The following is a 27,856-nucleotide window of genomic DNA, read 5'->3' as shown; positions in this document are numbered from 1 at the left end:
TCATCATTTCTAACTACAAGACATTGTATTGAATGTGTGTACTATAATTTATATAATGAGGACCTCTTTTTAGATATTTGCAGGGTATCTAGATGGGCTTCAATTATAAACAAGTCTGAAATAAGTGTCCCATGCTGACATGTTTGCACACCATTGATTCCTAATATATTTCTTAAAGTAAAATTTGCAAGTCCAAAAGCGTGCGCCTTTAAAATGGTGATACGTGTTGCCAGATTGTTCCTTGGAAAAGTTCTACTGTAGTTTCCATATCTATGAGAGTGTAGCTGTGTACACACACACATACACACACACACCCTACACACACACATCACCCACCCCTAAAATAATGAAGAAACAGAAAACTGATGTCTGTTTTCCGTTGTGAAAAGTTTTACAGAAATAGAGACAGAAGAATCCAAAAACCCACGTGCAGTTTTTCTCTTCTCTGTCCAAAGCCACAGAGAATAAAATGGCAATAGAAAGACAAAAGACAAACAGTCAACACCCAACTTAAATTGAAGCTGTGCAGAGGGGCAGAGAGGCATGAGGAGGTTCAATGTTGGTACATGCAGAATCCAGGAGAATCTACCCAAGCTACATTTGAGCAAGTAGAAGAACCCTATAGAAAGGTCTACATCAAAATGAAGCATCTAAACAAGCAGTGTAGCAGCTGTGCACAGAAACTACCAAATGACATTCTATCTCTGTCTCTCTCACTTAGTAGGAAAAGAGAGGAACTCAGCATGCAAAAGACAGATAATGACCCTTCACTGAAAAAAAACAAGTCAGGATGTATTAAAATTTTTCATAACAAGTTTTTTTCTTGCTAGAAAGTGGAAAGAGATATGAAACAAAAGATCAAGGTAAACAAGAGACTATAAAAAGAAATATGATGGGAAAGAAATTTTCATAGACACTAATAACTGAATCTAAAATAGTAAGGAAGAAAACCAGTATGGCAAAAAATAGAGTAACACAAAGTTCAGGCTGTTGAAAATCTCACTGAAGGCAAATAAAGAGATGTCGAGATGAAAGCCACTTAGAGAAAATATAATACAGGACAAGTATAGCAAATTACAAATGCAAAACCTTGATGTTAGTGAAGTATAGAATGGAAAAAAATGGAGTAGAAAAAATATTTAAATCTGTTATCAGTAATTCTAATAATGATAATAATCAATACTTGAGTGTCTTATATGTGGTTAGACACTCTATATACATGATTTCATGATATAGTCCTTATTATGACTGTATGTTGTAATCATTGTAATTTTACATATGATGAATGGAGACTCATAGAATGTAATTAATTTTCTTAAGATTGGACAGCTGAGAAAATATGACTGGAGGATACTCTCTTAACTACCCCTCTGTACATTATGTATACACATCTGTAATGAGATTAATCAGTAGGCCAGAGGATATCCTGGGTTCCAAGGTAAAAGTATGCAATACCATTGCCACCTTATTATTCTTCTCAAATGACTAAACTTCCAGCCAGAAAAAGTGAATGAATGACAAGGAAGGAAAAAAATGCTAAGTCTCAAACATTTTTATAAGTCAATGGAAAAATGTTACAGGGTTCTGAGGGGGAAAAATATAACTTAGGATATTATTGATATATACAGGCAAAAGAAAGATAATCTATCCTCAGTATGTGGAATCTAAGGGAACATAGCATCCATAAGTCTTATTCAAAAAATGTGTATATTATAGTTTGATGAAAAAATAAAATCCAGCTCCCAACAAAAGGTAGTCAAAGTAAGGAATTTTAAAATAGGAAAAGCCAGTATGCCAGCATTTAGAACTAGAGGTAGCTTGTAGAACTAAAATTATATAACCCTAGAAATTAAAGTTACAGAATAAAAGATAATTGAAACATTTTCAAAAACTAGATATTGAAGATAAGTAAAAAGAATAAATCAGAATAGGTATTGCTGATGAGGGAGAAAGTATTTGTTTCCTAATTCATAGCAGTGACTCAGTATTTACCTTTTATTTTGAGAGTTTATGAATCAAGAATTTGAAGATCAAGGATATGTTTAAAATTAATATAGATAACTTCTATGACTGTGTTTTTCAAAGGGTCTACCATAGACTGCCTACCTTAGGGTCACCTGGGATGCTTGGTTAGAAAGTAGATTCTACCTGAGATATAAATCAAAATCTTTAGTGGGAAAGCTGAGGAACTGACATTTTTATTTCGCAGATCTTTATGGTTTTACACTAAAGCATGAAAGTCTGAGGACCATTATGATAGAAGAATCAAAAACTGACACTTCATCTTATAAAAACTTTAGGTAATAAGACAGAAATAGAGAGAGATGAGAGCAGCATTATTTACAATAGCCAAGATATGAACACAACCTCAGCGCCCATCAGTAGACAAATGGGTAAAGAAGATGTGGTGTATGTATGCAATGGAATATTACTCAGCCATGAAAAATGAAATACTGCCATTAGCGACAACATGGATGGACCTAGAGGGTGTTATACGAAGTGAAATAAGTCAGAGAAACACAAATACCACATGATCTCACTTGTGGAATCTCAAAACAAAACAAACAAATAAAACAATATGAAAATAGACCCATAGATGCAGAGAACAAATTGGTGGTTGCCAGAGGAAGAGGGGTGAAGGAGTGGGAAACACAGGTGAAGGTGAAGTGGATTAAGAGGTAGAAACTTTCAGTTACAGTCGTGGGGATATAGACAGCATAAGGAACATAGTCAATGATACCATATAACTTTGTTTGGGGACAGATGTTTACTAGACTTATCATGATTATTTCAAAATGTATACAGATGTCAAATCATTATGTAGCACACCTGAAACTAACATAATATTGTATGTCAACTATATTTCAATACAAAAAGATGTGGATAACGTAGGTGTAGCTAGACATCAGAATAAGGATAAGGACATGTAGAGCAGAAATTAAGGTGACAGAATTAAGACCAAGCTTGTCTTAACTGTTGTAACTAGAGCATATATCAATCCACCTATCAAAAGAATAAGATTCACAGATGAAATCAAGAACTAACCCAATAAAATGCTATTTATTAGAAATATGTCTAAAGTAAAGGTATGGGAAAATATTCTACATAAAGTCACAGGCAAAAACAAACGAGGTAAACAAATCCAAGGAAAATTGAAGATTGAATATTACTACTATGTAAGAATGAATTGAAGTTAAAAAAATATTGACTGAGAAGTATTTTATTATTATAATCCAGAACAAAGACATAATCATTGGTCAGTATTTCATATATGATTCATCAAATTAAAATTGAAATAAAATCCAAATAAATTTAAATGATTGGAAATAAAAAAAGAAAATGACAGAAACATTACCTAAATAGTATATTTAATAAAGTTTATTAGTTGTGTAAACTCATTTTTATATGACTTATGTACAGTTCATGTAATTTTTATCATGTAGATATGATAAAAATTAATTTGAAGAACATTTGGAAAATAATAGCAACTTAAAATACTACAGGATTAATTCTAAGGGATGTGGTTAAAATAGTTAATAGTTAGAAAGTTTTAGTCTCAAAGACATCTTTAGGAAGGAATTTTAAAAAGGAAATATAACGTACAGTTCAAGAAGTTAACAAAAGAGCAACAAAATATCTAAAAGGAGTAGAAGGAAGTCATTAAGATAAATTATAAGTTAACAAATTAGAACATCAAAACAAAGTATTTTATAAAAAAGTCAGTTCTTTTAAAAAAAATTAAGTAAAATAGGGAAATAATTGACCAAGGAAAAGATTATTAAAGAAGCAAAGAGGGAGCCAGTACGGATACACCAAAATAGAAATGTATTTAAATCATAACAATCACATAGAAAGATGAAATTAAAGGAAAACTATGCAACTATGTTAGAAAATGTAGTTAAAATACATGACATCCTTAGAAAATATAAGTTAGGAAACCTGCCCCTAGGAGACAGAGAAAACAAAAGTAGATTAATTACCAAAGATGAAACTAAGAAAATTGACAGAGAAATTAACTCCCACTCCAAAGGGTCCGCTGGCCTGGAAAGTTTCAACCATAAATGTTGTCAAATAGTAAAAAGCAGGTCCCTTCCATTGGTATTTAAACTTCAGGCAATCCCAGGAGGAAAAAGAGAAAACTTCTAAATGATTTAGAAAGTAGTATAATGTAAATAATGTGCTAAAACCGTATCTGGGAAAAAAAAAAAGTATATAAAGGAAACTGGATTCACGTCACTAATGAGTATCAGTGGAGGAAACAATAATCCTTAAATTACCTTGTCACATTGAATCCAGAGAATAGTAGAAGCAATTGCATACAACATAACCACAAAGTGTCATTTCAAAATAAAATTGTGATATTATTTACTATGTTAGTACGTTGACCAAGTGAAAAGTTTTACATCCCTTTAATAGATACCAAAAGGTTTTCAAGGGTATCTGTTGAATTCGGTGTTCATTCTCAGTTATAAATTTAAAATCCCTTAGGAAATTGGGAAGCGATGGATGTTTCCCTGCTATGGTTTTCTCTCTAACCAAAGACTGTCTCGTACCTCTTGTCCAAGGGTGAGACAGCAAAGGCAGGAACAAGAAATCGATGCTCACCGTCACTGCAATTATTTAACTTCTTCAACATTATTAGCCCTTGAAATTACATGAGAGCAAGTAAGAAATGCTGGGGAAAAAAATTTCACTCTTAGCAAAAAAAAAAAAAAAAAAAAATTGTCTTATCCAAAATCCGAGAGAATTAACTGGGCAAAACTTAAAAATCATAGAAGTTGGGGACGTTCCATAGCTTTTCTATGTGAATAGTGTATAGACAACAATAAAAAATATAACGAAAGGGAAGAAAAGTGCCCTTTTTACCAATAATAAGCATTTAATGAAAGAAAACTTTTTTTAAAAAAAGAAAAACTTTTTTTAAAGAAAGATCACATTTTAAAGGAATTGGTTCTTCATAAAATATATTCTGAGTTTAGTGTAATCTCATTGGTTGACCAACTGGCTTCATTTGGAGTTGGGGTGTTTTTTAGTGGTTTATTTTAGAAATTTGAAGCAGTAATTCTACGGTTTGTTTGAAAGAAAAAAAATATATAGGGAGAAACAGAAAAATGAAAAATAATAAGAAAAGAATAGCTCTACTGGAAGTTTGAATAAATCATAAAACCCCAGAGATTAATATTGTAGAGTGCTGCGTCAGTGCTCTTTAAATCTAAAGAGAGTAGAAGCTGACTTAGAAATACAATAAATTTAAGTTCTTAATAGAAGTATCATTCCATATCATGGGGAACATGTGAATTATTTAAAACAGCAGTGACCACCGGATGACCATTTGGGAATATTTACATGTAGTACCATGTATCTAACCCAATCCTTCTTCCGGATTAAATTCTAGAGGCATCAAGAATCTAATTTTTTTTTTAAGAGGAAAGGGCAGAAAACTCATGTATAACCATTTTAATAAACATGGTTAAGGTAAAGCAAGGCAGAAAATCTAGAATCCAGAAAAGGAGAATAATATATTTGACCTTGTAAAAGTGTTCATTGTTTATGTTTTTCTTTCCCTCTTACCATTCTTACCAGGCAAACCTTTCCTTTTAAAAAAGTGAACTTTAAAAAAAAATATTCTTTCCAATTACATTTGTAAAGCACATGATTATTTTCACTTACATAAAAGTTAAAGATGTAAAAAGTGAAAACCATCTGAAACTCACAATATATTATAATAATTCTCATATATCTATTACATCTTTGTGTTTCTATATGCACAGATCCTTTTCCTCACTCTCCCTTCAGCAATATTGATTATTGATTGCTCTTTGTAATTTATTATGGGTATATCTCATTTTAACTTGTATTCCTCACATTTTTTAAACAACTGAGTAACTTTTCCTGTATTTATTTGCTATTCGAATTGGCTTCCCTGCAAATTGATTGTGGTTATTCTTACCCATTTTTCTAGAGTTCTAAGGATAAGACATAATTTTTACCATTTATCAGTATGTGTGCATTTCAGATATTTAGCCTAAGCTCTCATTCATGCCATAACAAGTTTTTATTTTTCTATGATCTACTTGTTTGTCCTTTTGTGATTTCTGGGTTTTCTAGAACGCATAAAAATTCCTATGGAATCTCTAGGTTGGGCAGATGGTCTTCTGAATTTTTCTGAAAGTTTTTTTTCTTTTTATACTTAATTCATTGTTTCATGTTTTTCTTTTAATCCATCCTGAATAATATATTAGTAGTAATACAAGATAATGGTCAGCTTTCTATTTTTCCCAGGCACAAAATCAACAGTGCAAGTGTCACTATATTATTTTGTTTTTTAAATCTGTTCTCCCCTTGGTTACATTTGGAGGACGGGATGGTAGGAATAATTCTCTTTTTTCACTTTATATCTTTCTGTAGTATTTGAACTGTTAACAATGAGTGTATGTTACTTTTGAAATTTAAGAACGTGCATATGTGTGTGTGTGTGTGTACATACTCCCATCTGATTTGCCGCTGTGATCCTATCATCCTTCTGTTACATTCTCACACACACTCACACACACACCCCATCCCTTCCACACACACACACACAAACCACACACAGCACAATTCCTACTTTTCCCAATGCTTCATGTATTACTTAACCAGAATAACCCAAGGTAATTACATGTAAATAGCACATGCTCATTTCTGATAATGACTGCTTATATTATATTCTAATAATAATTACTGTCGGAAAGGAAAAAAGGGAGGGAAGAAGAAAGAAAGGGAGAGAATGGTGTGAGCAGTAACTGCTGCCAAGCCCATGCTGTCCAGCTTTCTTGTCGATGTTGTCACCAGCGATTCAAGATTCCAATGACAGTTAGACAGAGACCTCTAATATTTTTACAAACCTTGGACGTACCTGTAGCAACACTGCTCAATTTCCTACAGATATGGTTCCTCATAAAAAAAAAAACAACTTAATTCTCTGAAGTTTCAGTGCTGATAGTTAAGCCCTATTTGTAATATCAGAAAAGTCAACCTGCCTTGTAAAATAAAAATCTTACCTTAAAAATCATTTGGTTCTAGAATGTTTACTGAGCATTCTGGCCTGAAATGTATGCGTTCCATAGCCTACTTTCAATTAAACCTATTATCATTTATTTCTACAATGACTTACTAATTTAAAATTTACAGACACTTGCACAGAGTATGTATCATGCTCAGGTTAAAAACCATTTTCTTTAACAACTTCCCATTTGAAAAAACTGTGGAAAATGTTTATAAAGAAAAATACTGTAAAATAATTTCCTGGCTTAGGAACAACTAAAAGTACTTTAGATCCAACTTTTATTCTAAAACTGACTCATCTGAAAAGATCTATTTATTATATTAAATAAATGAGGACGTAAATTAAATAGTAAGCTGCAAAGTAAGTGGTAAATAACTAAGCAGGCCAGTCCATTAGATTATAATAATATTGTGCCCCAGTGTAGTATTTATACTTTTTCAGTCTTATGAGACCTCATTTAATTATCTCAAAAACCACCACAAGCATAGAGGGTAGATGTAATCCCCATTTTATAGATGAGAAAATGTAGCAGACACCTAGGAAGTCATCAGGGAAAAAATTCCCCAGGACCAAAGCCCCGTGAATCTTCCCACCATGTTCTTTTCTGCTGCCCGGTCAGTTTCTCTGGGAAGCCCTTCTGTTAACAGTGAACTTGGTCACCTCCTGTCCTGCAAGGAGGCGAAAACTTCCTATGACTCATTTCTCTTCAATTAGGCATTTTCCTAGAACAGGGGTCACAGGCGAGGAATTAAATTTTGAAAATATACTTATTCTGTCAGTATACACAGGTCACTATGTACACTAAATAAAACTTAACAAACAGCATAAAAAGTTCCTATGTGATACATTGTGGTTTTTCAAAGCATGCGTAATACTTTGTCTCTGGTTCGGATCCCCTTCTAGAACATGAAATACTACGCCACTCACATATGTTACATGTTGTTGTGTCAATACTGGGAATCTAACCCACTTTGCAGTGAGTTATTAACAGTCTTTCAAGAGCAAAGTGCACTAGTGTTCAATTTTAAGGCAAAGATTCACCTTTTAAAGTTCACCTGCAGTTCGTATGATACTTACGTATACTAGACCATTTCTTTTCTTTTCTCCTCTATAAATACCCATCAATAAATGGTGGTGTATTTTGCATTTGATAAAAATCTCAGATTCTAGGAAATATAGTTAATAATCTTAGTATCATGAATCCAGTTGTTACTGAGAAAGCTCTGGAAAGATTATGAACTGTTGAGAAATAGAAAGAAGACTATGTTCCAGGGGCATCTTTGGGAACCAAAGACTGGCATTTATTTTTTATTAACCATCTCTCTATTACTATTAAAGTATTTTGTAGAAAAACAAGTACAGTACCTCCAGCATCCCTGTGTTCCTAAAGAAGTTAGGAAATTTTATGGCCTCTGCTGAGAAGAGGTTTGCAGGATTGCTTGATCCTTGCTTTAGCTTTGGCAAAGTGCACCTGGGGAGACATAGCCAAAGTGGACCCTGACACAGTTTCGTAAACTTCCTCAGCAAGAAACAAGCTGCTTCTTTGCCTCTCCATACTTCTGCTAGCTTCTGCTGCAGAAAATTTCTAGAAGCCGGACCAGCTTCAAGGACACCAGAGCTGGCTTCCCCCCCGTGAGTCACAGGGTACGTCCTTCCTCCAGGGATGCAAGCATCTCTGAGTTGTAGAGGGCACGCCTGCTGGCCCCGGGCACCGCTCTGGGCGTGCACTGCAGTAACGAGGTCTCAGCAGTGAAGGCTTCCTCACAGAGCATTGCGTATATCCTCAGCCCGTAATCAGGGAGGTATTTGGTTCAGCAGTTTCAAATGTTTGGCCCCCTGACGCCAAAGACGTGGCTTTCTGTGACACTTTGCTCCCCTCATTGCAGGCAGCTGCAAGATAATGTTAAATTTCTCACAAGGAGCACCGATTTGGAAGGAACATCACAAACGTGATGCTCATTGAGCAGGTACTTAGCGACGTATTGCTCCCAGAGAGCAGCGTGATGGTGAAGAGCACAGGCAGACCCAGCTTAACCACCGTCACACTTGATTCTGGATTTTGGATTTTGGATTTGAGACAGTTCTGAGTTCAAGCCCCAGGTCCATCACTTATTAGCCGTGTGAGTGTGGGAAAGCTCCGTGAGCCTCAGTTTCCCCATTTATAAAATGGGGCTTACAGCTCTACCCTCAAAAGATGGTTTTAAGGATTACAGGAGGAAGGACACAGAAAGTGGTTGGCTGATGAGCAGCATTAGATAAGCAGTAACTCTGTTGTTGATGTCAACCATGGAAGGGGTCACCAGCGTAGAACTCTGACTTTTCCTGGCTCTTTAGATCTGTTTCTAAATTCAGAAGCACTGTCTCTCCCAGTCTGCTGTAGAAGTCCACTGCCCCTGTAATATTCTTCCAAATTGCACGAAATAATCAGAAGAAGTAGAACGTGGCACAGGCGATACACGCTACTCAGTTGCAGAGGAGGGAGATGTCCCCTTCAGGTGCCTGTTCGGGAGGAGCTTCACAGAGCGAAAGGTACACTGCATCCCCAGGAAAGGGAGCAAGGAGCTTCCCAGACAGGCTGTACACGACGATGGTAGAATAAGAGTAGTTGAACCCTTGAAAGAATATTAAGGGATCCTCTCATTTTATAAATGGCAAAGCTGATAACCAGAGAGGGGGAGTGACTAGTCCAAGGACACACAGCAATTAATTCTTGGGCATGACCTGCCCATTGTGCAGCACAGCCTTTCATTCCTTGATTTGACAACACATAATAGTTGGACCTGCTCCCTTTCTCAGCCTCTCACATCGTTCCAACAAAGCACTCTTGAGAAATGTTAGTAAACAGGAAACCATTCTGGTCTATTGGAAAAGTTTTGGGTTTTTTTTTTTTTTTTTTCCTGCTCCTCTCCACTGTGTAACATTGAGCAGGGCACTCCCCTATCTGAACTACTAATATCTTTTCAAAGCTGACATTTACCGAGAGCTTACAAATGCTCTGCTTGAATTATCCTTTACCATCCACTGTCCCATAGCAACACTTTATAGGGGGTCATCCAGAGACCACAATGTTGGGATCACTAATACGTTAAGAAATACAGATCCTCAGACCCACCCCTGGATTTAACTCAATCAGAATTTCTGTCAGCCTAAGAATTTAAATTTTAGCCAATTTCCCAAATGATTCCAATGCTCGTGAAAGTCTGAAGCTTGCTGATTTACGAATCCTCTAAAATTCTAGCAATAAAAGCTCAAGTCCAGAGAGAAGTAACATACTCAAGCCACACAGCTAGTAAGTGGCAAGTCTGGGATTTGAACCCACGTCTTTTTTTTTTTTTTTTTCTTGAGACTTTTCAATATTTGACTTGGAGTCTAGCTGAGATGTTATTCTTTAGCAAAGCATCCCAGATTGGCAGCTGGGTTTGATGTTCTTTCCTATTTTCCCAAACTCATAATTTTGCTCATTTCTTAACTCAACCTTCAGCGTATGTGTTGTGAAGTTCAGTCACTTTCATTGTTCAGCCACCATGGGCAGATCTGGGAGCTGAGGGTCACTGGGAGTTAAAATGGAACAAAGGGATGTTTGACAAGGTGGTGTCGTATTAACAGCAGCTCCCTAGTGAGAGTTGTTTGGGAGGGTGGATGGTGCATTTGGCAAGTTCTCACTGGGACAGCTCACCATGTAATTGACTAAGTGCACAGAAGCCACAGATGTACCAGAGATTTCTGGCCAAGGTGGATTTCATGGTTCCTCGCTGGCTCAGACTCCCCCTGAGGGTTTAGTCAGTACCTTGGTTGTGATTAATAGAACATTCTGAAAGGGGAGCTCAAAAAACATCACCAGTTAACTTCTGCACCCCTTTACTGTAGAGAGGATGGAAGATTTCATTTTGTATACTTGGAGAGCTACCCAAGATTCTCGAAATTTTTCTTTTCCTTTCTTTTCTTTTTGGAAAATTCTACAGTCATTGATATTTAGAACTTTAAGAGATCTAAGAGATGATCTAACCCAGTGCTTCTCAATCTTTAATGTGCATGAAAGCTACTTAAATATCTTGTTAAAGGGCAGATTCTTATTTGTTAAGTCTAGGGTGAGGCTTCAGATTCTTTATTTGTAACAAATTCCTGGTGATGTGAAAGCTGCTGGTCTCTGGACCACACTGAGTAGCAAGGATGGAACCTAGGGAAGGCAGATGAGTTAAACGTTGAGTGCCACACTTGAACAGCTAGTGATTGCTGTCTTGAGAACTAGACTAAGGCTTCTGTGGCTGACGCTGGGGCCAGCTGGTCAACTCACTGTCCCTATCACAGGCTGAAGAACAGGAAACCTCACCTCAAAAGATTCTTTCTCCCCTTTTTAATCTTTTTCACTTAACACCCCTTTTACTTTTAGTTGCATTTTTACAGTGTTGTTTAGTTCCTGAGTTTTTGCTTGTTTTGTATTCCTTATTAAGGTGTAATTGACATAACATTGCATTAGTTTCATGTGTGCAACATAATGACTCGATATTTGTATGTATTGCAAAATGATCACTGCAATAAGTCTGGTTAACATCCATCACACATAGTTACTTTTTTATTGTAATGTCTCATTTTTATATGCAGAAACTGAAACACAGCAATGTTAGTGACTTGCTCAGGGTCATATAAACAGTTAATGGTAGAGCTGGGACTGACTTAAGCCAGAATGTAAACCTAGATTTCTCTCTCTGAGCTGCACCTTTTAATCACAGATTGCATGTGAAGCTATTTTAAAATATTTTCCCCCAGTTCCATCATTGGCAGACCCAGCCGCCTAGCTTAGTGTCTGAAAAGTTTTGCAACTTTGGGAAAAGAATTTCTCTGGGCCTTAGTTTTGTTATCCATGAGACGGAGAAGTCCTTGCCTGGTCTTTCAAATTTATTCTGATGTTGTGGAAAGCAATGAGAGAAAAGATACAAAAGCCATTTGGCAAAACAAAAGTGACTTAAATAAATTGAGGGCATTTTTTTTATTAAAATTGCTGTAGGATAATATTAAACTTTTCTGGTAGATTTATTAATTTTGGAAAAATAAATGTATTTCCATGCATTTACCATTGTCCTAGGCTGAATGTTCTTTGAAGTGATTAAAGATCAGTCCTTTGAATTTTATTAATGAGGCCTTTTGGATTTTCTGCCCACCTTTTATATATCTGGCTTGTGCAGAGTAAGAACAGAGGCATGGAGGAGGGAGGTGGGGGGAGAGCGCGCTCTAGCAAGCCAGCCAAAATCTTGTCAGTGATGCCTTCTTGTTCTGGGCTGCCAGGAGCAGCAAGGCTCCCTAATTCCTCATTCAGATCCAGAAGGGGAGATGAGGACTTTATTTGTTTATTCCAAAAGCCCCCAACAAACCTTTCCTTTTTTTTCAGTTGGCTCAGTTGATTTAGGCCTTCCATCCCTAAACCAAACCCTGGCCAGAGGAGAGGAAACAGCAAGACTGGCTGAGAGCAGTCAGGCCCGCAGCTGGACAGGGGATCAGTCTCCACTCTTGTTGCAAAGGGGTGGGATGGATTCAGCTGTCACATCCACTGCAGGGAGCTAATGGGGAAAGATAAAAGTCAGCTTTACTTGCCTGTGTAAATCAGTGAATTTATATCTGCCCCACCCCCCTTGCGGAATTTTTAAGTTGTAAGTGTCCTAGCAGTGGTTACGTTTTGTTACACACCTGATTGTGGGCCAGACATGGTGTTTGGCTCCTTAAATATCTTATCTCAATCTTTAAACAAACCTTTCTATGATGTAGAAACCTTTCTATGATGGTTCACTTTAAAGATGAGGTGATGAAACTTCATTTTAAAGACGAGGGAACTGAGGCTCAGCTGGGCCGCGGAACTTGCCCCAGGTCACGTAACTAAGCAATAAAGAAGCTAGAATTCAAAGCTGAGTGGAAAACTCCTGTCTTCAAGACTTAATTAAGCATATAGATGTTCTTATCTACACTGAGATTGAAAGTGCTGTGCACAGAGATGATCTTCGCAGTGTAATTTCCTATTATCACCATCATCATAATGAAGCTCTCTTTATAGACGCATTTAATTTGGGGAAAGAGGGACTTATTCCCCATAAATACATGAAGCCGGAAATAAAACTGGAAACTTAGTTCTTGCTGTTAGGTGCAAGGTCTTCCTTCCACAGTTTTTGCCGATCCTGTTGGCAAATAACAAATGGAGTATTTTGAGTTACCTCTCACCTCTGCCCACCGTAAGGATAAAGAACCAAACAAGGGCCCCCAAATTATGCATTAGGAAGAAATGTTATTCGCAGTTTCTTTTCTCAGGCCTTTGAATAGTGAGGTCTCACCTTTACATTGTTTCCTGGGAGACTGAAACTGGAGGATTCATGCAGGAAGCTCCCTGCCAACACCCCGTAGCAAAGAGAAGCCTGTCTTCACTCATTCCTTTCGTCAAAAGTGATCAAACCCTTGCTGTGTGTCATCCTCCGTCACCACTGCCAAGGCCGTTTAAATTGTGAAAGGCTTACCGTCCTGCACTTCTCCCGATCGTGACATTGCTCAAGTTCAGTTCCTTCCCCTGCTTACTTCTATAATTAAAGTTACTATTCCGTGAGTTAATCAAATAGGGCACTGTTTTAGGTGCCTTATGTGAATTATCTCATTTAATCCTCACAACAGCCCAATAAGGCAGATACCCTTACACCTTTTGTTACACTTGAGAAAAACTGAAGCTCAGAAAGGTTATGTTGCCCAAGATGACAAAGCTCTGTGACCTTACCTTTCACCCCAGTCTGCTTTGAACCCAAGCAGCCAGGCTTCAGAGCCCGCTGACCCCTCAGCCCAAATAAAGGTGAATGCTTACAGGTTTACCCTGGGCTTTCCTGCAGCCTCAAGGTGAAGAGTTTAGATATTTGTGGCAGCTAATTTTAGAGTCTGACCTCTCATTTCACAAAGTGGCTCTTCCTAAAATGCAGTTAAGCCAAAGTTAGAAGGAACTGTCCAGAGAGAGAAGATAAGGTACTTCAAGTTGTTTGACTTGGTACCTACTGACCAGGGTGTTGTGGAGACCTAGGGGCTCCCTCTGCTTTCCCACTTCCTTTCTCGGGCCTGAGAGGGCTGTGTTCCCTCTGGCCCCACCCGTATGTAGGCCAGGGCTCCCCTCATTCTCTCTCTCTGTGCTCAGCCCCGACCTCTGACCTGTCCCTGCCCCTGCCCCCCGATCTTCCACTGCCCCTTCACCCTCACGGTGCACACTCAGATTTCCTAAATGTCCTCCCAAGACAATAGGGAATTGCACTCTCTCAAGGGAACACGTAATAGGTGCTGGTGTTCCATCCGTCTTAAGTGTGATGACTCTGAAATCAGACTGTCCGCGTTCATATCTCAAACCCTTGTTTTTTCATCGTGTCAATTTCAGCAAGCGACTTAGGCTTTTTCAGAGCCTCAGCTTGCTCCTCTATGAAGTGAGAGTTCATCAGAGTACCCAGCTCAAACGACTGCGGTGAGGGAAAGATGCCATGATCCATGCGGCGCACTTGTAAGTGTGCCCGAGGTGTAACATACAGGCCCACCTAGTGCCGACTGATGGTATTATCTGCTGATTCAACAGATACTTCTTGAGTCCCTACCAAACATGCTCCTTGCCCTCAGAGAGACCATATCTTAAAGGGAAGATGCACCTTAAACAAATACCTGTAGGAATAATATATAATTATCAATGCATTAAAGGCAATGAGGGAAGTGTCTGCATTGCTGTGAGAGCATACGTCAGAGGACCTGATGGATTGAGGTGAGATCAAGGAAGACTTCCTGAAGGAAGGGACATTTGAATGAGGTCTGAAAGAGGCAAGATGCGTACGAGTAAGGAAGGATAAACAGGGATCCTCCTAGTCCCAATTACCTGATGAAACAAATGTTAGAAATTCCTTGATCCTGTTCAAACAGCTGTATAGTATTCAGTATCAGTCGTGTTCAATTAAGAAACTGGTGCTCAGACATACTTTTGTTGTAATTAGATGTCTGCTGTTCATATAGACATTTGTTCTGTAATTGCACTGCTCTTAGCATTATTTATTTTGCCCTTATTGTATACAGTGGGCCCCTGCTTACAAGTACACACTTTATCATAGTTACGTCTTTTTAAATTACTGCTGTGCATTTTTTTAAGCACAGCTGCTAGGCCCAGAGCTAGTTACTAGTAAATATGTGTCGAAACTCCCACTCACAGGACTGAGTAATCAGTGTGGAGCCGTGTGCCCTCCCCAGCAGCCTGCCTCTGTTCAACAGGTTCATTTTAGTTAGCGCCGCCCTCATGCCCCCTGCCGTCCAAGAATGAAATGAAACTCTAAATCCGCAGAAGCAAGGGTCCCTGGCTGTGTGCCCTGCACCTCTTTGGAGTTGAATGTGGTGCTTCTTTCTGTTACCGTTTGTTACATGTTCACGGGAATCCTGCCCGTATGGTCTGCATTAGGTCAGCTCTCTGTTCTTGGCCAAACTAAGTAAAAAAAAAAAAACCACAGGAGGCAGCAGGAAGGTTCTGCGGAAGGAGATGCATTAAAACTTATAGATGCATTAAAACATTGGTCCCTTGTCTAAGGAGGACCGAAACCGAACTTTGACTTCTTTGCCTCCTAGCTGAAAGCTAAAAACAGATTGTAAGCTCCCTCTGACCCAGACCTAAGGTGGCGGGAGGTCTGGTACCTGCAGACCTCTCCTCAGTTAGCTCATGGGACAAGGCTGCGGTCAGTTTTCAAAACCCAGAGCCAAGAGGAAGCTGTGAGTCTCCCGATGACCTGGGATGATTGGATCACAACCTTTAAGTCAATCGTGACCTGCCATTAAGTCTTGAAATTTGACCTGATCAACCACTACATTTATTACTCACTCCCCTGGGTTTTGGAAGATTATGAAGAAGAGGGGTGTGTGGCGGGAAAAGCCATGCCTTTTTGCTCTTAGCGATGTGCACAGGCATCACTCTTGGCACTCTGTGTAAATCCCAGGGGAAAATGTAGCTCCTCTTCTGCTGAAGTTTACCCTTAATTCCCCTCCCTCTACCCCTACCCCTGTGCACCGTCACCATTTGACTGGAATGTCTCCAGCCTTGCAGAAAGAAACCAAAACAAATGTCCTCAATGGTGTTATTTTCAAATGGATTGGAGAATTGTGAGTTCCTAGTTACACGGTGTGTATAAAAATCTCTAGCAAGTCATCACCCATATGCTTGGAGTTGAGATGAACCAGCTAATGAAAAGATTAGGTCAGCCGTCTCTCTCCAGCTTGAGACTTGAGTCAATAATTCAGATGAAAATTGAACCAGAACAAACCTTTACCTCTCAGGATATAAGCTCCCGGGTGCCAAATGTCTTTTTTGAGTTACCGGGATTCAGTACACAGATTCTCGCATCTACCTCTGAAATGTGTCAGAATTGGTCTTTGGGCCTAGGTAGGCTCCTTGTAAAACCTGGCTCCGTTCCACACATCCTGAGGATGTGTAATAATTTAAAGTGAGTCCTTCCTTCGGAGGAAAGAAATGTCCGTTAAAATTATAGATTATTAATGTAGTTTCCTTTACTCTTTCCTCCTTCCAGGGATTTCAATATGATCTCAATTTTTTTTTTCCCCAACTTTAGCTGAAAGTAGTGGCTTGTACTTGATTCAATTAAGAAGCAGAACCAAAACAAATTTTACCAACCTTCTGAGAGTATTCAATTCATCATATATTTTATTAATTGTGCTTTATTACGTTTCAGTATATAGCAGTTCAAATGTCCTCTTCTTTCCCCCCAAATTTAGCATTCATCCTCCTATCTCAACCCAAATATTATTTTAAAAATCGGTCATCTGTGATTTACATATCATTCTCAACGAATTCCACACAAATTAACACATAAATAGAAAGTAGTAATTGTTCAAGAGAAATGAGTTTGATTCTGTGAGAGTAAGAGGCAAGGAAGAGATTAAGGCCCCAAAATTAGGACAGCTCCTTAAATTCAAGCACAGAAATCCTGCAGGAATTGGCGCAGCAAGGCCTCCCACGGTTAGAAGGACAAATCCCAGCCCTGGATCAGGATCACAGTTTGCGAGGGAGCTCCCACACTCAGGCTTTCTGGCTCGGTGCATTTTCCGTATTCATTATTCCTATGTTATGCCATACATTTTTTTTTTTAAAGTAGTTAAATCAGTTGGTAATTATAGATGAAATAGAACTGAAAGGCAGACTTTCAAATTAAATTTGAAAGGAATTGGATGCATCAGCCTGTGGACTGAACCCTTAGGTGTGATTTAGACCACCAAAATGCTGTTTAAATTTTTGAATGTAAATGTCCTTCAGGCAGGCCTGTCTTTTCTTTTTTCTTTTTTCTTTTCTTTTTTTCTTTTTTTTTTTTTTTTTTGCAGCAGGGAGGTAATTAGTTTTGTTTATTTATATGGAGGTACTGGGGATTGAACCCAGGACCTCGTGCATGCTAGACATGTGCTCTACCACTGAGCTACACCCTCCCCGCCAGGCCTGTGTTTTTTAGTTTGATTCGCTACAGGGCCAGCCTCTTCGTCGTCTCCATGATGCCTGCTTCATGCTTTCATATGATTTCCTGAGCCAGACTTGAATGTATGATCCTGGACTTGGTCTTACCCTCTCGGTAATTCAGTTTAGCAAGTTTTATTTTGAATATTCTTTACCAACCGTGGTGTACAGTAGGGGCCGGACATGGTAGTAGGGACGTGTGCACAACAGGACACAGGCCGCACCCACGTGTTTGCCAGCCTGAGGGAGACGAAGGTTCAGTGGGATGGCAGCAAGAGGGTTGACCCTGGTGGAAGGAGTTAGCAAAGACTTCCCTAAGTCCACCTAAATTTTCTAGGAGAAAAACACCGAGGCCCAGAGTGAGCCAGGACTAGATCTGGCTCTCGTTTCTGAAGTCAGCGTTCTTTCTATTCTGCTTGTGTCAGATGGGACAGGGACCCATAGGTGAGGGACCAAAAAGAGCCAGAGCTTCAGACCACTGCACAGCCCACGCTTGTTGAACGTCTGCATCCAGCTGGTCGTGTGTTAGTCAACGCTGTTATTAAAGCCGTATCCTCTGGGGGCCTTTGGAGAGAGGATTTGTACCCTTCCCCTTCTGCTCCTGAGATCTGCCTCTTACGTCCTCTGCGAGCTTCACTATCACGTGAAACAAGAACATAAACCCTCTGCAAGCTCGCTTGATTTATCCATGTGTCCAGGTGGATTTTTTTAATACACATTTTTATTGAAGTAGAGTCAGTTTACAATGCTGTGTCAATTTCTAGTGTACAGCACAGTGCTTCAGTCATACACGAACATACATATATTTGTTTTCATATTTTTTCACCATAGGTTACTACAAAATGTTGAGTATAGTTTCCTGTGCTCTACAGTATAAACTTGTTGTTTATCTATTTTTTATATATATTAGTATCTGCAAATCTTGACATGATACTATGTATAGAAAACCTTGAAGGCTCCACACAGAGGCTATTAGAGCTGATAAAACAAACTCGGCAAGGTGCAGGATAAACATCCAGATATCAGTGGCATTTCTTTACACTAACAATGAAATAGCAGAAAAGGAATGTAAAGAAACAGTCCCTTTTAAAGTTGCATCCAAAAAATAAAACGAAATACTTAGGAATAAATGTGATAAATTGGATTTTTTGGTAGTTGCCTGAGGCAGCATCTTGTGATGACCATAGAGTCAAGTCACACAGGGGACCCAGCCATAAAGCACAAATGCATCCAAATGATCCCTTAACACAGAATCCATTTACCAAGGAAACCTTGAGATGTGCGCTCACGTGGTCTCCTCATGAGCATGTAGAAACTGAAAATCAAGACGACAACTCAGTTGTTCATATCCTAAAGCCACTTCATAAGTGTTTTACCCCAGAGTGAAAATATTTAGTAGACGTATACACGGTTTGAGTCTGCAAACGTAGATTTAAATGATTGTTTTGCCATTTAACCGCCCGTGAACTTCTGGATTTGGGTGGGAAGGGCTGTTTACAACGTGCTGATAGTGCCCACTCCTCATAACAAGGTGGTGAGATTTCAGACACTTACAGTAGCTTCATAGAAGCAAAACAGGCAGGGTAAAAACAATCTCAGCCCTTTTATTTTTCTACTGGCTTTTATTAAAGATGACCGTCCTTCTGCAGCTACCTGGTATTTCAGCAGGATTCTCTTATTATTTATATTCCAGTTCTAAACTCCGCTCTGGTTACTATTTCTCCATTCAGTTTGGCAGAGGGATTCCAAAAGTCAAAGATTTTGACCTTCTCTTGCCCTCCTAGAACCCCCATGTGACACTCTAGTTGGGTAAACTTTCTTTCACCTCTTAGAATGCTGAGTGCGTGCTAGGTAAGTTCAGAGTGTTTTTCCCTTTGGAAAGAGCGCTCTGGATAGTCCCGGGTGGTTAACAGTTCATTGCCTTAGCATTTAAAGGTACTCAGGTCACAGTGTCAATTCATGGAAGACAAAACAAGGTCTCCTACCCACACACCAGTCATAGTAGTTGAAAATTGCAGAGTTAGGATTTCTTGGACTTTTTGCAATTTCTCGCTCCTGTTTTGATGGTTATGAGTGGTGAACTGGGATTTAAAATAGCTCCATTGCTCCTTTTCAAGATGAGCATGTGATGGTCACTGAGGGGTGCAATTTGTTTCTCTATAAAAGACAATCAGACAAGGACATGTCTCTAGAACATACACTTAGCACTGAAAAGGGTCCAGGACAGGAAGCCACAAACCTGAAGCCAGTCCTGGAATTAGTTATTTGTCTTATAAAAAGAAGGTCCACTCTTCATTGTGTCATGTTTAATCTTTCAAACAAAATGGAACTGGGTTAACCAAATGTGTTTCTCTTCTTTTGGGAAAAAATGTTGGGTGGGGAATGGGAAGAAGGGAGATAAGACCTCTTAATCCACATGTTTGACACAAGTTTGCCATTGTGAGAACAGTCAGTGCATGGGGCAGTCTGGAAGAAGGTCCCAGAGAAGTCCATCCCCCTGCCTAACAGAACAGCCACACCAGCGTTGCGAAAACTGCCCTCGTTCACAGAGGATCATTCATAGGAGGCTCCGAAGTGCTGGTGCGAATAAATCAGTCTGTCTCCCCAAATTTCAGCATTTCATTCTCAGTTGATAATAATCACAATAATTCTAGGCAAAGCATAATTTCAATAGTAGATTGTTGAATGGAGAATAGGAGACATTTCTATTGGCATTAGCCAATAGGGCCTGTCCAAAAACCCTTGTTATCAAAAATGGGTACTTGTGAGTTCAAAGTCGACTCTGGAAAGCAAGTAGTGTAGACCTTTGGACTAAATCAAGGCCTATAGCAAGCTCCTAGCAAAGACAATTCATCTCCAGCAAATGACAATTTATTCATTAATCTCTCTCTTTCATCAATCTCCCTTCATTTATTTTTGGTTTCCTTCTCTCTCTTGTTTTAATGACCATCAATAACATTCTCGTGGCTGTTTAAATTGGTGAAAATGCCAAGACAAAAAGGTTGATCGGAATATCGTTACGCTTTCCAGAGCAGTAGAGATTGCTACGTGGTCTTTCAGATGAGTTAAAGAGGAACTGTGTCCCGTTCACGTCCTAACCAAAGAAGACACGGTTTAGTGGTTTCTCCTGTGTCCCCACGACTCAGATGATGAGAAAGGCAATTAGAAAGGACATTTGGGCATGTCTGGAAAGCTTGGGGTGGAGACACAATTGTAAAGGTTAGCTAAATTCGTGTGACAGTGTCTGTTCCTTCCACTTCCTGGAATCTCATCAGCTAGGGACAGCCTGGTACGGAGAAGGCATTCCGAGTCAGGACTTAGAATTGGAGAAAGTGTCCTGATGGCCAATTGCGCGGTTTCATCATAGGAGCAAGATGAAGTACTACTTGTTAACTGCTGTCCCTAATTCTCAATGTTCTCATTGTTAAAATGAGAGTATTAATAGTAACAATGACTTCCTTATACATTATTGTCAAGATTAAACATTACAACTGTATAAGGGCTTTACCCAGTGCCTGCCTCCAGTACCTAATGAATGGGCGTCACGGGTGTTCTCTGGCCGTGAACGCTGCTTCTCAGCTGGGTGGTGCGGACTGTGGTTAGAGCTTCAGCTTTTTCAGTGTTTCTCGAGGCCTCGGCTGCTGTTTTATGTAGTCCTAGCCCAGCAGACCAGTCGTTCTCCAAATGTGGGTCTCAGCCCAGCAGCCCAGCATCACTTGGGAACTCGTTAGAAACGCAGATTATCGAGCCTCGTCCCAGACCTCCTGACTCAGGAATTCTGGAAGTCGGGCGCAGAGATCTGTGTTTTAATAAGGCTTCCAGGGAATTCTGGTGCATATTAAAGTTTGGGAGCCACTAAAATTATCATGCCTCCCGTATATATATTATACCTGCCTACTGATACTCCACCCACCAAACCACCATCTGAGTCAAGCTTCCTTGGCTGGTTTTAGGAGATTCTGGAGGCCATGTGGAATATTATTGCATTGAGATAATCATCAACAGACAGGAATGACTGTACAATTTTATTACTTATTAGTAGTAAGAATTTAATTAACTCATGTCATTTTTTCTGAACTTCAGTTTCCTGTCCTTGTAAAAATGGAAATACAGCCTCTTCTGCAATAATGCAGTAGGTACATCCCTCAAAAAAAAAAAAAAAAAAAAAAAAAAAGAACCTCGCATCCAAAATTACCATCCCCCCAAAAAAAATTCAAAGGAGAAAATAAGGAAAGATAATTGCTGTTCAATTCCACATTCATAATTAAAAAGTTATTTTTCTTTAATTTAAACAACAAAAGTGATTAAAAATAAACTCTACAGATAGTTTACTATTATAAGCTAAACATAATAAAGTGAGATTTTTCCCTTTTATCATTTGAAATATGTATAAAAGAGCCTGTTGAAACACATATAGAAAGCCTTTACCCTTGACCCTTGCTCCCAACACAGTTCACATCCTTTGACGGGAAAAGAGTAGGAAAGAGGACAAGGGGAAAACAGAAAAGTGTAGCCGGTTGACCAGCCAGCCATGAACCTAGGAGCTGTTAGGTGCTTTTGGTCCCAGCCAGAAGGATTGAAACCCAACACTGTTCTGCATATTGAAGATTGTATGTCTCTTAACAGATTTCCCTACTTTCAATCTGAGTTGCGAAAACTTCTTACTATAGGTGGAACATCTCTAATTTCTTTCCTGCCCTGCCTATGTTATAGGGTTGTTGAGATAGGTAAATGAGATGAATTATATCTCAGTTAAGATTCTTGGAGTCTCAAGTAATAGAAAATTCAACTCATGCTTAAGCAAAAAGAGAGAGAGAGAGATGTATTCTCTTGCTTAACATCAGCAAGTCAGGCATGTCTAGATACCGACACGGTGTCATCAGGTCATGGAGTCTCCATTTCTCCCAAGGGTGGCTCTTTTTCCAGTTAGAATCTGCTCTTGCAGTGGAAGCATCTTAAACGATTCAGTAGATTCAGGGCGACATACTTCTAAGTACAAATCCAGTGGAAGAGTTTGAGAGTCTTTCCTCTGGTGTGCCCATCTGAAGGCTCACTGGTCATGTGCCCATCACTGAAACCACCACCATGTCAGGATTGCTCTGATTGGCTCCCAGCGACTCCAGCAGCACAGAAACTGAGTGGGGAAGTGGTGGTTCCTTAAATAGAATTGTTGCTAGTGGGGCTGATGAACATTGAAGCCACCGACGTTCACTCTGTTTGCTTGAAAGTGTTGGCGTTAACAGGACTTTACATTAGCTCTCATCTGTAGTGAGGTGTTTAAGTCCAGAAACTCTCCTCTACCCGTCATTAGGGAGAATTTTGCAGGCCTACCATCCACAGAGAGGGTCTTCCTTTGTAAGCTGTAGAGTGCTACGGGGGCTCGGGGCCACGGCTCCACCTTAGCACGGCCCAGTGAGAGACCTGACTCTAGTTCCTGCTCTGCCACCTCTTCACTGTGTGGCTTGCGCTAAGTCTCTTCATCTTTCTGTGCCTATTTCCTGAGTGTGCGATCACTGGGTATCCCCAGAACTACAGGGAAACTGAAAGGTCAGTACGTAGAATGCTTAGTCCTGGCTGCTAGTTACTACTGACTGAGATCCCGTCTGTGGGATCAAAACAGGGCGTCTGTCATGTGCGTAGTCCAGCGCACCATGGAAAATGCAGTTTCCAGATCTCAGGCACCTGAGCCTGCTGCTCCAGCAAGAGACCTGCATAAATAAAGGTGGAAGCCTTGGAGCAGGGCAGGAGATTCAAGAAGCAGTCCCACGCGGTTCCAGTCTGCAGAATGGTGTCGCCAAATCGAATGTACCTCATTGACAACTCGCAAAAAATTTAAGTGAGGCGCTAAGTGTCACCAAATTAATTTCATACCATCGGCATTTATTTCTGGAGCATCTGCTGTGTACCAGGCACCATGCCAAGTGCTTGAGGATCCAAAAATAAGACAAACCTTGTGCAGAAAACCAGTCCTTCAGGGAAGGACTAGATGGCGTCCTTGGAGCAGGATCTCAGGGCTTCATGCCAACATGCAGCCTAGTAAAACTCCTACCTGCTTGAACTCCTCCGTGTCTTTGGTAACTGAGAAATGAATTTAGAAATGAAGATGGTTATACTTTACCCTTCTCCACAGCTTCATGATTATGGGTAAGAATTTTCTGGAAAGATGTTTTTTTTTCAGTCAGGTTAATTATTAACCTTAATTGAGACTGTACACGCAGTCGTGTTTTGAGGTTGAAGTATGCTAATGTGCCAGTGAGCAGCAGCCCTTCATAAACTGATACAGACGTTCAGTACTCCTCACCCACCCACCACTCTCCCACCTCAGCCTGGGACCAGGACTCACGTCAGGGAGCTGTATTCCTGTTTTCTTCTACTTTCATGGTTTCGAGTCTTATGGTCTTTCATCCATTTTCAGTTAAATGGTACAGCCGCTGTGGAAAACAGTGTGGCAGCTCTTCAAAAAATTAAAAATAGAATTACCATATGATCCTGTGGTCCCACTTCTGAGACTATATCCAAAGGAAACAAAATACTAACTCAGAGATATCTGCACCCCTGTGTTCATAGCAGTATTATTTACAATAGTCAAGACATGGAACCCACCTAAGTATCCACCTACAGATGAATAGGTAAAGAAGCTGTGTATACACACACACACACACACATACATACATACAACAGAATATTATTCGGTCATAAAAAATGAGGAAATCCTGCCATTTGTGACAATATGGATGGACCTTGAAGGCATGATGCTAAATGAAATAAATTAGACAGAGAAAGATAAATACTGCATGATCTTACTTACATGTGGTATCTTTAAAAAAAAGAAGAAGAAGAAGAAAAGAAAAACTCATAGAAAAAGAGACCAAAAGAGATCAGATTTGTGGTTATCAGAATTGGAGGGTGTGAGAAGGGGAAATTGGAGGAAGGCTGTCAAAAAGTACAAACGTTTAGTTATAAGATAATTACTAGGAATGCAGTCTACAACGTGATGACTGCAGCTAGCAGAGCTCAAGGATATAATAGGGAAGTTAACAGAGTAAATCCTAAGAGTTCTCATCACAGTTTTTTCCCCTTTTTTTTTTGTTGTATCTATATGAAAAAGTGGGTGTTAGCTGAACCTTTTGTGGCAGTCATTTCACGATAAATGTAAATCAGACCATCATGACATAAGTCTTAAAATTATAAAGTGATAATATGTCAATTATTTCTCAGTAAAACTGGAAACAAACAAAATAAAAGATAGAAAAATAGATAAGCTATTAAAAAGGATTGACAATCAATATATTCTGAGTCTTCACCAAAATAAATATACTCTGTTATTGGTAAGAGTTTGTTGCGGTTAGGTTTCATTGATTGAAGCATTTGAGGCCTCTTAAAAAATAAGACACACAAATCTTCTCATCCATAATCAAAACAAAAAATGTTCCGTAATCAGTCCATTTGGGGGATCAAGATGTCAGTATTCATCCTTTACTTTTAACTTTGCTGAGAAGAAATCATCCAGGAGGAAAAAAAGGGTCACTCTATCTGCACAGTCACTTAATTCTACTCCCTGGGCCCAGAATGCAACTCAACACAGACAATGTTGGGCTAACTCTTAAATTCCGCCTGCTTCCCCTCCTTTGCAAGTCAGTTTCTCCCTCCACCACCCACAGTCTGTTCACCTGTTATTTTCAAGTTCCTTGTTGCCCTAAATTCTGCTGCATTTTGGCAAGCTGCATGCTGCCTGCATTTTTATTGTCCAGAACTCTTCCTTTACCCTGTTTATTTTGACACTGCAAACGGAAAGTGACATCCTGTAACTGTGGGCGCGAAGCATCAACTGAGTGAAGTTATAAAAAAAAAAAAGCTGTTTCTGGCATTTTTATCAAGTGCTTATTTAATAAATGTTATCTACTGTTTTTACTTCTAGTTTGATCGGGAATTCATCTATAATTAGGCTACTGTTGTATGCACAATTTAGCAATTTATCTCCTAACACTCTTGCATACGTAGTACAGCTTAATTTTGTATGTATTTGCGTCAAGACTGTAACTGCTTTGGAGGGGGTCATGCCTTCCATTTCTCTGCATGCCCTAAGTAGAAACCATGAAAATGGTCCCAACAACAGTATATTAAGCTGTTACATCATTACAGCTTTCCTCTAGGACTGGATCGTCATACCATTAAAAAGAAGAAACAAATGAAACTCACACTGTTTCTAGAGGCAGATTCAAATTCTGATGCTGTCATCTCAAAACCAGTTCTCTCGACCACCGCGATAAATATCTAAACTGCCCATCGCAGTGCCTTGTGTAGCCATCACCAATAAAGGCTGTTGTTTCTGAACGTCTTGTTCAATTCTTCTCCCCTGCAGATGGACCCCCATGAGAACATCTTACTGAGCACTCTCGAGATAAAGAATGAAATGGCCACCTCCGAGGCCGTGATAGGACTCGGAGACCCCAGGAGCACCATGCTGGCCTACGATGCCTCCAGCATTCAGTATCGGAAAGCCGGGTTGCCCAGGCATAGTTTTGGCCGCAATGCCCTGGAGCGGCACGTGGCCCAGAAGAAGAGCCGCCTGCGGAGACGTGCCTCCCAGCTGAAAATCACCATCCCCGACTTGACTGATGTGAACGCCATAGACCGGTGGTCCCGCATCTTCTTCCCGGTGGTTTTCTCCTTCTTCAACATCGTCTATTGGCTTTATTATGTGAACTAAAACATGGCCTTCCGTGGGAAGCAAGGACTAGACTCCTCCTTAAACCAGTTGTCCAGCCTGACGTAGAACGTGGAAAACACATCAATCCAGGACAAAAGTGATGCTAAAATACCTTAGTTGCTGGCCTATCCTGTGGTCCATTTCATACCATTTGGGTTGCTTCTGCTAAGTCATGGAGACACTAAGGTCCTTGTGGTTTTCCAGTTAAAAGATGCGAGCGATTTGTACACGTGCTGGCAAGACTGAGTCTGAGTGTTCCAGCTTATCTGCTTAGTCCACAGCCTGTACCAAGGGGAATCACTGAGAAGATATTCTAGAAGGCTTAGTAGCATCCTCAGCCATTTTGCTGAGAAGTGGTCGTACCCAGAGACTCCCCATCTTCATCCCCCAAGGTTGGCACGCTCTTGAGATGGCTCTGTGCGTGTGGAGCATGGTCTGCAGTGCCATGCAGACATGCTTACTGAAGATGGTCTGTGCCTGTCTTATTAAGTTAATTCCCACCGGATTCTAGAAGGTTCTTGTGTAATTCAAACAGGATAGGGAGAGTCAAGACAGAGACTCAGTAAACCTGTTTGGCCAGTCTCTAATTTGCTTGAGAATGAGACTCAACTACAACGTCTTCCATTTTGACATTTAGAGATGGGGAGACTCCTGAACATTGTCACACGTGGTAGCCAAAAACATTTTTCTAAAAGGCTATTTCCTAGGCGGTTAAAATGAGAGTTAATAACCCAGTGCAGAGTGGAATTCCAGAAGCGACTGTTGTGACAAAATTAAAGCAAGGGAGCAACATGACCCTTATCAACCCCTTGCAGCATCTGGCCTGCGCTAGTGCATTCAGTGGCAGAAGGGAGCGAGAGAGAGGGCTTTTTCCTCCAAATGCACAAGCTTCTGACAGCGGCTTTTCTAGTTTATCTCATCAAAAGACAGCCCTAAAATAGAAAAGTTAGCAGAATTAGAAGTATCTTAGGTTACACTGGGAGTCGTTCAAATATGTGAATACACAGCACAGACAAAGCTAGCAAGCAGGAGGCGTCTCAGTCTGAGCTCTCTCTGCAACATTTTCCTACAGTTTATTTCTGAATTTAATAGGATATTTCTAAAGAAGGATTTGTTTGTTTCTTTAGAGGATTCCTGGTCTTTTCCAGTTTTTCATGCGTCTGAAATTCTGATTATATTCTTAGGAGACAGGTAAAGTAAGGCTTTGGAGAGACTGAGAGAACCATCTTTCCTCATAGGCAGTGACGTTCACCTGTATTATCTTTCATAGCAAACAGGACTGCAGAGATTATGTGCACAAGTGGAGTTAGTTTGTGAGTTTGTCGGGTCTGATTTTTTAAGAGTGCTTTCATTGTGTGTGTTGCAATCTGCCTAATCAAAAAAAAAAAAAAAAAAAGGAAAAGTCATGGAAAATAGGATAACAGCAAAGCCACGTTAGCGCGATGAACGTTCTGAGCCTCAGTTGATACTGCAGAAAAATACATAGCTGATGATCAGGCAGGCACGAGGTGGTGTTTTGACTCAACTTTTCAATTATGTCATTGTGCATCTTTCTATACTGATTGGACATACGTGTTCGTATGTTGGACAGGAAAGAGAATAAGCTAGT

At 39.7% G+C, this 27,856-nt stretch overlaps 1 protein-coding gene across 3 annotated transcripts in view; it reads left to right on the top strand.

The window, feature by feature from the left end:
• The window catches only part of GABRB2 (gamma-aminobutyric acid type A receptor subunit beta2), a 202,101-nt gene extending 174,452 nt beyond the window's left edge, over positions 1-27,649 (top strand). For all 3 annotated transcript variants that reach the window (XM_031437739.2, XM_064480077.1, XM_031437740.2), the window contains one exon: positions 25,900-27,649. In XM_031437739.2, coding sequence (XP_031293599.1) covers positions 25,900-26,247 — 348 coding nt within the window. In that variant the 3' untranslated portion in view covers positions 26,248-27,649. The remainder of the gene's footprint in view (positions 1-25,899) is intronic.
• The last annotated feature ends 207 nt before the right edge of the window (positions 27,650-27,856 follow it).

The sequence above is a fragment of the Camelus dromedarius genome, chromosome 27, assembly GCF_036321535.1.
Source record: "Camelus dromedarius isolate mCamDro1 chromosome 27, mCamDro1.pat, whole genome shotgun sequence".
Classification (NCBI taxonomy): domain Eukaryota; kingdom Metazoa; phylum Chordata; class Mammalia; order Artiodactyla; family Camelidae; genus Camelus; species Camelus dromedarius.
The sequence above is the reverse complement of the archived record's forward strand: the minus strand, read 5'-3'. Positions and strand labels throughout refer to the sequence as shown.